This window comes from Chlorocebus sabaeus, chromosome 23 (genome assembly GCF_047675955.1).
Source record: "Chlorocebus sabaeus isolate Y175 chromosome 23, mChlSab1.0.hap1, whole genome shotgun sequence".
Lineage (NCBI taxonomy): Eukaryota > Metazoa > Chordata > Mammalia > Primates > Cercopithecidae > Chlorocebus > Chlorocebus sabaeus.
In genome coordinates this window covers 3,202,463-3,212,979 of record NC_132926.1, presented here as the reverse complement: position 1 = coordinate 3,212,979, position 10,517 = coordinate 3,202,463, and the positions used below count along the sequence as shown (strand labels likewise).

The window sequence follows — 10,517 nt, the reverse complement described above, 5'->3', positions numbered from 1 at the left end:
ATCGTTTCCTCCCTCACTGTATTCAAATCTCTGCTCAGATGTTACCTCCTCAAAGAGAACTTCCAAAACTGCTGCTTGAAATAATTCCCCGCCCCATCACACCCTGACCCCTAACAGTAGTGTTATGACTATCCGATAAGTATTTTCTACTTGTCTGACCCCTCCTCTAGTACAATTAAAACTCCATGAGTGCAGGGTTTCACAGCCATTTCTCCAGCCCCTGGACTCTGGGTTCTCACTCTCCGGGGCCCAGTTTGAGTGACCTGGAGTCACAAGGGAGGGGAGAGAGAGGGGTTACCAGCGATACTCACACAACATCCTCCCCCTCCTCTGGTGCTTTACGGGGTCCCTGGGAACTGCTACAGGGGCTGCCCTACAGGGGCTGCCCAGCGGCTGCCCCTGGCCTTGCCAAGCACTTGACACATAAGTGCTCCAAAATGTCTATAGAATGAAATCTTCAATAAAACTCTAAACAGAATGCTGTAGTCACTGACACTGCTTCCTAAAACGTGGCCAACGATTCCGCATGTGACAAACAGGTCACGTTCCTGATTTTTTTTCACCACCCACAAAGTTAAAACCCTCTCATCTTTCCTTCCTGAACGCCATGCAAATTACCTATTCAAAAGCAACTAAGTATCTCCAGTTGGATATTCTTAGGCATCATCTCATCCTTGCCAGTCTCTGCAAAATATGGTCAAGAAAAAATAAATACCACCTTCCAAATACCACCCAGCTGTCCAGGATGGAGACTTCCTGGTATCCAGGCTCCTTCCTCTCCCTCTTCCCCACCTCTGAGAAGTCCCCAAGCACGAAGTGTTCTGCGTCCCGAACATTCCAGGGGCCGCCAGCCACCATGGGCTCTGTCCTGAGGTGCCAAGCAGGACATCCCTGCCCGACATCCTGTCCCCCCGCACCGCACACGCGTTAACGGCGTGGCGTCTCCACCCCAGCACGCATGGGCCCGCCCGCGGGGCCAGGCTGGAAGTGTCGGGCTCTTGCCAGGCCAAGGCGCAAACCTGCCGCCTTCCAGGCCTTTTCCGCGCGGTCCCCGTCAGGAACGCGCCCAGTCGCCTCCTACTCCGTCTTCCGCACCTTCCCGTCCTCTCTCGTCGGCGATCGGGCGTCGCTCCCCTGGACTAACCTCCCTTGTCCCATCTGCAGCTTTTCGCTGGTCTGCATCTTCCTGGGCCTTCGTGCAAGGCAGAGACCTGGTTCTAAAGCGAACGGAACGGAACCGATTCCGTAAGTTCATTCAGCTCCAGAATCCACCAGGTTCCAGATTCTGATGAGCGCGCCGTGGTCGGCGCGAAGGGGCCTCTGGGAAAGGTAGTTTCCGCGCCTAAAGCCTGGGGGCGGGGCCGTGTTCCCGCAAGCGCAAGGCAGCACGGTCTCCGCCGATTCTCCCTCTGGGAGGTGGAGTCTGGCCGGCGGAACCGCAGCGGCCCTGAGACTTGTGGGAATTCGGCCCAGCGGTTCCCAGGGCAACGCGCAAGCGCAGTTCAGCTCCCGGCTGCAGACTCCAGCTCATTGTGTTCTGACTGCGATGTGGCGCTTGCGATCTCTCGCCGCCGGCAGAGGCTCCTCGAAGGGCGACACGGGGGCGACCAGGCACGGTGGTCAAAGCCGCAGAGGGAGAGCGGGAGCGGTCGTGAGGTCGTCTGGGGAGAAGGGCGGAGGCAAAGCCGAGGAGGTGCGGTTGTGGTCCCTTCTGGAGGACGCTGATCCAATGCCCCAAACTTCCCGGAATGTATGTCTGAGATTTGATCCCAATCAGAGAGAGGGAGGACGGCCAGGGGTGGTCATCCTGGGCTTGGGGTCGAGTCTGTGAGTGCCTGTGGAGGGATGGAGCCAGGGCCTCTGGCCTGTGTCTTGGAGCGGACTCTGAGAGGCCCGAGGTTTCCGCTCAGGTGATAGATACGCGCCTGGCGTGGTTCCGAGGCCGGAGGCAGCCGGTGCAGCAGCCCCCGAGGGACCCGAGGGACCCGGCGAAGCGGCAGCGGCGGGAGGGGGTTGTGTGTGGTTAGGGCTCCTAACCCTTCCCTCTCCCCTCCCCCCAACTCACACAAACGCCGCTTCTGCCCACCCGTGACTCCAGGCCACCCAAACTGGGCCCCAGAGAGTGAGAACCCTGAGGCCAGAGAAGGGTTTGCCTGAAAGGCTGCGACAGTGAAGAGCCAGCCTTCTTAGCCTCCTTTTTGAGGAGGAAGAAGCCGACCCTCCTTTTCCTCTTCTCCTGTCACTCCCAGATAAGGCAGCTGTTCCAAAGCCGCCGAGGGAGAGCCGAGCGCTCTTCCAATCCAATCGAACCCACGCTCTGCCCTCAGTTGCCTCTCCCCAGCGCTCCCACCTTTTCGGGTACATCCTGGTGGATTCTGGAGCTGAATAACTTGTTAAAGAGATAATTCTCGGCCGGGTGCGGTGGCTCACGCCTGTAATCCCAGCACTTTGGGAGGCCGAGGCGAGCTGATCACCTGAGGTCAGCAGTTCGAGACCAGCCTGGCCAATATGGTGAAATCCCAGTCTCTACTAAAAACATAAAAATTAAGCAGGCGTGGTGGCAGGTGCGTGTAATCCCAGCTACTCAGGAGACTGGGGGAGGAGAATCGCTTGAACCCGGAAGGCGGAGCTTGCAGTGAGCCAAGATCATGCCATTGCTCTCCAGCCTAGGTGACAGAGCGAGACTCTATCTCAAAAAAAAAAAATTATCTTGAGATCGCCCAGTGAGGCTGAAGGGAAAGACCAGAGGATGGGTGGAAGGCATGAGATCTGGGCCTGCAACAGGCTTTCTGCAAGGAAAAGTCAATGTATATTACCCTCTGAAGTAGGAGAGAGAATGGGGAGCAAACAGGAACCAAAACACTCACTGCCTGGGGTCCTGGCGTCCTCCCAGGATGTGAACGCTCACTGCCTCGCTCTGGACTGCTGTATGAGAGCTTTTGACCCAGTCCTCTCCTAACAGCAGGTGTGTAGACCCTTCTAGCCTGAGGAGTTCTGCAGGTGTGAAGCTCCACACCTGCCTCCATAGCACTTTGCCTGTCTCTAAGAGGGCTCATCGGAGAAGAAAGAATGGCTGTCAGCCACCTGCCAACCATGGGCCAGGTGAGTGGGGGTTTCTTCCCCCTAAATTGCTTTCTGGATTTGAAGAGTGTGGCATGTTTCCTTCTTCAGATCGGGAGCTTTTCTCCCAATCCAGTCCCACCCAGACACTGACCTCAGTTGCCTCTCCCCAACCACCACCCACCCCCAACCCTCACCCCATATCTGGCTCATCCTGGTGGGTGTAGGTATAACTTGCTAAAGGTCATATATATGTCACAGCTGAGACTGGAACCCAGGTTCCTGTGAAATCAAAACCTGTACTCTTTTCACTAACAAGTAAGATTAGGGATCTGAAGTGGTAAAGGCATGTATTAGTCCCTTTTTGCCTTACTCTAAAGAAATACCTGAGGCTGGGTAATTGATAAGAAAAGAATTTTAATTGGCCCACGGTTCTGTAGGCTGTACAGGAAGCATGGTGTCAGCATCTACTTCTGATAAGACCTTTAAAAGCTTCCAATCATAGCAGAAGGTGAAGGGGGAGCAGGTGCATCACACGGTGAGAGAGCGAGCAAGAGAGAGAAGTGGGAGGTCCTAGACTCTTAAACAACTGGATCTCATGTGAACCAGCTGAGCGAGAATTCACTCATCACCAAGAGGACGGCACTAAGCCATTCGCGAGGGATCTACCCCCTTGATCCAACAGCCCCCACCAGGCCCCACCTCCAACACTGGAGGTCACCTTTCAACAGGAGATTTGGAAGGGACATACATCCAAGCCGCATCAGGGCAGTGCCTCACACAGAGCTCAAAGAAGGGCATTGTGGGAACACTTTTGAGGAAGTGTGACTTACTAGACTCTTTTTCTTTTATGAAATTTGGCTTTTTTACCAATGAAATATATTCAAAAGACTATGCTTCCAAAAAGTCCTATAATTTCCTAAAGCACTTGAACAGTCCTAGCATCTTTAGAATAAGAATATGGACTGTGCTTTGAAAGAGACAGCATTCGTTTGGGCATATACATTCTGATAGATTTGGTTAAATTGTTCTAATTCCTTCACATTTAAACCTCCCCAAGGACTGGAATGTGTGGCAGGAATCACTGGAAAGGATGACCACGTAGGTGGGAGCGCCATGTTCAACATAGCACAGCTCAGCGGCTGCTCCCCTCCTCTTGGCTTCTGACTTGTCACTTGGGACCTGTCTCATGCACCACTTTTTCTGTGAAACCTGTCTCCACCCACAGTGCCCGTCTGCTGTGATATTTTCCTTCCCTAACCTTTTCCTCGAAGTCACTGCTGGTGTCGTACAATTTATCTTGTGTTTAGAGGCTGCCTTAATTTGGCTGCCATTCAACAGACATACGTTAGGGCTGTAAAATGTGCCAGGAAGTATGATCTGGGCTACAAATACAAAGTGAACGATAAATGGTCCCTGACAAATGGGTTCATGGCTTCCATCAAAGTGTTTCTTGACTGCCTGCCATGGGCCACGTATCTGGGTGCAGGTAACAGAAACCTAATTCAGACTGCCTTAGGCAGAAGCAGGCACTTATTGGAAAGATATGGAGGTGTTTCCCCAAAAGCAAAGGCGAAGACACAACTGGATGTTGACTGTGGAAGTGGGGTCTACAATAACCTGGGAGTCTTTTCTCATGGACCTTTGGTTCCTTCTCTGGGCTTCTGCTTACCTCTTCTCTCTCAGTGAACACCAGCTCCCTTAACTTCTCAGCCAACTGGGAAGACGAGAGCTGTGACAGCTACTGGATTTTACGTGCTAGGTCAGGTTTCGGGTACACCTGTGTGTCAGGACAGAGACTGTCCTCTGTGGCCCCATCTCAGAGTTTCTATGAAAGGGACTAGTTCTAATCAGAAGGAACAAGGTCCTATTGTGTAGAATGGCTAGTTCCATGGGACCCGCGTGTGTATGCACATATGCACACCTGTGCATGCGTGTGTGTGTGTTGAAGGTGTGTGTCACAGGGTGTGTGGGGGTATTTGTGTGTGTGTGAGTGTGTTCTGGTATGTGTGTGTTTGGGTGTGTTCGGGTGTGGGTGTGCTTGCGTGTGTGTCGTGTGTGTTGAGGGTCAGTGGGGGGATGTGTAGCGGTGTGTCTTTGTATGTGAGTTTGTGTGTCTCTGTGTGTGTCTCTATGTTTGTATGTGGGGGGTATGGGTATGTGTTGTGTGTATGTGCGTGTGCACTTGTGTGTGTCTTTGTGTGTTTGCGTTTGTGTGTATATGTGGATGTATGGATATGGGTGTGTGTGCACGCGTGTGTCTCTGTGTGTGTGCCTCTGTGTGAGTTTATGTGTGTTTGTATGTGGGGGGTATGGATATGGGTGTGTGCGCTTGTGTGTGTGTGTGAATGTTGTCGGGGGTGTGTGTTGTGTGTGTGTATGTGGAGGGGTATGGGTGTGTATGTGTGCTTTGTGTCTGTGTGTAGGGGGTGTGGGTAGGGGTGTGTATGTGTTTGTGTGTAGGGGTGTGTGTGCGCGCTTGTGTATGTGTCTCAGGTGTGTGTATGGGTGTGTGTTGTGTGTGTGTGTGTGTATGTGGAAGGGTGTGGATGTGTGTGTGTCTCTGGGGGGGTGTGGGTATGGGTGTGTGTTGTGTGTATGGGTGTGTGTTGTGTGTGTGTGTATGTGGAAGGGTGTGGATGTGTGTGCGTCTCTGTGGGGGAGTGTGGGTATGGGTGTGTGTGTGTGTCTCAGGGGTGTGGGTATAGGTGTGTGTTGTGGGTATGGGTGTGTGTTGTGTGTATGTGTGTGTGTTTGTGTGTGTCTCTGGGGGGGTGTGGGTATGGGTGTGTGTTGTGTGTATGGGTGTGTGTTGTGTGTGTGTGTGTGTATGTAGAAGGGTATGGGGGTGTGTGTGTCTCTGGGGGAGTGTGGGTATGGGGGTGTGTGTGTATGGGTGTGTGTTGTGTGTGTGTGTGTATGTAGAAGGGTATGGGGGTGTGTGTGTCTCTGTGGGGGAGTGTGGGTATGGGGGGGTGTGTGTGTATGGGTGTGTGTTGTGTGTGTGTGTGTATGCGGAAGGGTATGGGGGAGTGTGGGTATGGGGGTGTGTGTGTGTATGGGTGTGTGTGTGTACACCCTGAAGAAAAGCAGGAGTTGCTGAGCAGCCGCAGATAGGTGTTGAGTACGTGGGCCGTGTTCCAGATGTGGGGAAGGCCAGGAGATGTGGAGACAGACAGCCCACATGTTGGAGTTAACAGTCCAGTGGGGGAGACAGAGTAAACCAAACATCACAATAAATTGGGGCAGTGTCTTGATGGGTCCTCATAGACAACTGCAGGAGCCGTCAGGGAAGGCTGCGCTGAGCAAGCGGTGTCTATGCTGAGACCTGCATAGGATTTGGTCCCCTGGGGTGAGGGGAGAGGCAGGGCTAGGCGGTGTGAGGGAGATGGAGAAAATGTTCTGGGCTGAATGGATGGCAAGTTGGAAGTCCCAGTGCTGAGGAAGCCTATCTTCACCACCATATATGTTTCTTCAGAGTGGGGAGCAATGTCTAGTCCAAAGCTAGGCCTCCAGGAGACCCTGAAGAGTGACTAACTTGCCACAGAACGCCAGCTCCCTGTATGCCAGCAGTCCTGTAAATCTCCACAAGCTTCTAGGGGCTGCCAGTCTCTTTTCTAGAGAACCGTGTGCATGGGTAGCCCCTGGTCAAGGAGAATGAATTTGCTGTTGCAGGAATCGGTGACCTTCAAGGATGTGGCTGTGCTCTTCACCCAGGAAGAGTGGGGGCAGCTGAGCCCAGCCCAGAGGGCCCTGCACAGGGACGTGATGCTGGAGAACTACAGCAACCTGGTCTCACTGGGTAAGTGGGACCCCTGCAAGGTTTCTCTTCACTTTTGGGGATCTCTTTAGGACCTTTCCATTGACACCATACAGAAGATTCGGTTGGACCAATTGAGGACGCTGTCTTCAACGGTGCTATTAATACTTACTGTCCTTGGTGTCCTGGGCACAGGCCTCTTTTGGAGTCCACTGCGGATGCCTCAAAAGTGACTAGGGTCAAACGCTTTCTTTCTGGCAAGGAGAGGAACATGGGAACAGGTTGTGTCAGGCCTCAGTCATCTTTTCCTCCCGCTGGGAACACACCTGGCCCTGGGCTTTCCTATCAAGTCCTCTTTTCCAGCAAGTTCTGAGGACCAGGCTTTGTCTTTGCAATGATTTTTATCTCTTGTATAAACAGATGTGGTTTATTTTTGTTTCCCCTTAAAAACAGGACTCTTAGGACCCAAACCAGATATGTTTTCCCAGCTAGAGAAAAGGGAAGCGTGGATGCCAGAGGATACCCCTGGAGGCTTCTGTCTTGGTAAGAATCATGTGTGTGGGAGACACCGGGAGGAGCCCTGCTGGGTAGGGAAGGCTCCGTAGGGAAGGCAGCGAGGCTCGCAAATGCACCAGTCTGTGAATTGAGAAAAGAGCCTCTTTCACCTTTGTTCACCTTAATACCTTGTTACTACATTCGTTCTAGCCTGCACTGCCAAAATGTAGCAGGCCTGGACCCTCCCAGCAATGATTTTTCTTCTCTCCCTCTTTGGCATAGATTAGTAGAGTCTGGTCTAGAAAAGACTCAACTTCATCTGGGCAGTTCTCCCCACAGCCCATTCCTGGGTGTCCTGTTCAGCATCTGACAGTGCAATCTGTGCCTGCCCTTCTCTCATGAGGAGCCACAGCACGGCAGCTTCTGGTCCTAGGAGCCAGTTTTCGTGTGCCTGCTAGGTATCTCCTCCAGCTACACGTACTTTCCTCAACTACCTCCATATGTGTTTGCCCACGTGGATTCTTTCTCCTCTGCGTTTTGCCGGCCATCGTTGGCTGCGAGTGCCATGGAGACCAGGTTTATTGTATATTTCACTGTGTTACTCATACCTATCTCGGTGCTTGGCACCTAGTAAGTAGCACAGATTTGTTGCCTGGGGATACAAAAGATATGACAGTTTGGTGACTGTTACTTGTCTGAGGAGCTCGTTGTGTCTGGTGGCTTAAGGGCAGTGATGTGTTTCGCTCCCTTAATCCCCAGTATTCTAGAGTGCTTAGTGCCTTACCCAAGACTGTAGCGTTTCACTATCAGCTAGCATTTTGCAGAGTGTCATGTATTTTTACAAACCTTTTGTTATAGATTTTCCACAGTAACCCAGTGTAGTAGGCAGGAATTTATATCCTACAATAAATAACTGTGTACCTGGAATATCTAGAACCCAATCTGTTATGGAAATATCTTTTTTTTTTTTCTTTTTTTTTTTCTTTGAGACGGAGCCTCCCTCTGTCACCCAGGCTGGAGTGCTGTGGTGCAATCTCAGCTCACTGCAACCTCTGCCTCTTGGATTCGAACAATTCTCCTGCCTCAGCTTCCCGAGTAGCTGGGACTACAGGCTTGCGCCACCACGCCTGGCTAATTTTTGTATTTTAGTAGAGATGGGGTTTCACCATGTTGGCCAGCATGGTCTCAAATTCCTGACCTCAAGTGATTCACCCACCTCAGCCTCCCAGAGTGCTGGGATTACAGGCATGAGCCACCTCACCTGGCCAGAAATTAAATATCTTAATTCTAAAACTCACTTGTCAAAAAAATTTTTAATATATCCAATAGCATTCTGAATAATCTATGAATCTGTATGTTCCATTACCAAACTAAGACATTTTAAATATTTTATTCTGTATTATACAAATAGTCTTATAACAAAAATGGAGGCAATTAAAAGAAATTCATCCACAGTTCTACCACCTTGGCATCACTGTTTTTACCTAAATCATTCAATCATCCATTCATTCATGATTCAAGGAGTCTGATTCTTCATTGTACCCTTGAGAGAGGAATATGGAGGGAGGTGAAGAAGACTTTTGTGCCTACAGAGATTTCATAGTCAGGTGTGGGTGATGACATGAAAATACAGCCAGCCCCAGTTGAGTGTACCCGGGCCCCTCCCCACACTCTGTTTCCGCAGTCATGATTTCTGAGTTTCCTGGAGATGCAGCACTGAGGCTGGTTTGTGAAGGATGATTAGCAGTTAGCCAGTCAGACATCAAAGAAGACTTAATTTGTGACTCAAGAAAGTTTTATAGCTTTTCCATTTCCTATTAAAATTTTATGTGTATATATAATTTATGTAAATTTAAATATATATTTTATATAAATTATTCCGTGAATTTATTTATATTTAAATAATAAATTTAATGTATAATTTATATAAATTATATGTGTGTATATATGTGTGTATATATATTTTTTTAAGACACAGTCCCCTTCTGTTACCAGGCTGGAGTGCAGTGGTGTAATCATGGCTGTCTGCAACGTTGAACCTCCTGGGCTCAAGTGATTCTCTTGCCTCAGGCTCCTAAATAGCTGAGACTATAGGTGCCTGCCACTGCCTGGCTACTTTTTATTTGTTTTTTATTTTTTATTTTATTTGAGATGTCACCCAGGCTGGAGTGCAGTGGTGCAGTCTCGGCTCACTGCAACCTCCGTCTCCCAGGATCAAGTGATTCTCCTGCCTCAGCCTCCCAAGTAGCTGGGATTACAGGCACCCGCCATCTCGCCCAGCTAATTTTTTGTATTTTTACTAGAGATGAGGTTTTGTCATGTTGGCCAGGCTGGTCTCAAACTCGTGACCTCAGGTGATCCGCCCCCCTCAGCCTCCCAAAGTGCTGGGATTACAGGTGTGAGCCACTGTGCCTCGTCTTTTTTTTTAGTATTTTGCCCAGGCTGATCTCAAACTCTGGACTTCAATCCTCCTGCCTCAGCCTCCTAATAAAGTTATATTTTTAAAAAATAGATCTTCTATTTTGTTTTTTGTCCACTGGGAGTTTCTGCTGTAAAGAAGTGCTGGTCATTTCCAAATAACTAGTATTGTCACTTGTCAGTTCCTAGTTGATATTGTTACTTCCTAATTCATATTCATTCTCAAAATATTTGTTGGATTCATTTTTAGTTTTTTTCTCTTATTTCTGTTTCTTTTCTTTTTGTTTGTTTGTTTGTTGTTGTTGTTTGAGATGGAGTCTCGCTCTGTCACCAGGCTGGAGTACAGTGGCACGATCTCGGTTCACTGCAACCACTACCTCCCGGGTTCAAGCGATTCTCCTACCTCAGCCTCCCAAGTAGCTGGGATTACAGGTGTGCACCACCATGCCCAGCTAATTTTTGTATTTTTAGTAGAGATGGGGTTTCACCATGTTGGCCAGGATGGTCTTGATCTCTTGACCTCGTGATTCGCCCACCTCGGCCTCCCAAAGTGCTGGGATTACAGGCATGAGCCACCGCGCCCGGCCTCTGTTTCATTTCTTAATGACTGGCTAAGACATCAAAGACCATAGAACACTGATAATAGGTTTTCAAGGAATTTGATCTAGAAATTTTCCATCGTTGCACTAATTAGTCATGGTTTAGAATACACACTTTTTGTGTGTGTGGAGACAAAGTCTCAGTATGTTGCCCAGGCTGGTCTCGAGTTCCTGGGCTCAAGTGA

General features: G+C 49.9%; 1 protein-coding gene across 5 annotated transcripts in view; it reads left to right on the top strand.

Annotated features, from left to right (window-relative positions):
* Positions 1 to 945: 945 nt before the first annotated feature.
* The window catches only part of LOC103245089 (uncharacterized), a 28,939-nt gene continuing 19,367 nt past the window's right edge, over positions 946 to 10,517 (top strand). For 2 of the 5 annotated variants that reach the window (XR_012090759.1, XM_008015496.3), the window contains exons 1-4: positions 946 to 1,750; positions 2,963 to 3,102; positions 6,736 to 6,862; positions 7,274 to 7,363. Coding sequence is in view for 4 of the 5 variants with exons in the window: in XM_008015496.3 (XP_008013687.1) it covers positions 3,070 to 3,102; positions 6,736 to 6,862; positions 7,274 to 7,363 (250 nt within the window). In the remaining variant the exon portion in view is untranslated. The remainder of the gene's footprint in view (positions 1,751 to 2,962; positions 3,103 to 6,735; positions 6,863 to 7,273; positions 7,364 to 10,517) is intronic. The other 3 variants (XM_008015499.3, XM_008015497.3, XM_008015498.3) reach the window with 3 other exon arrangements.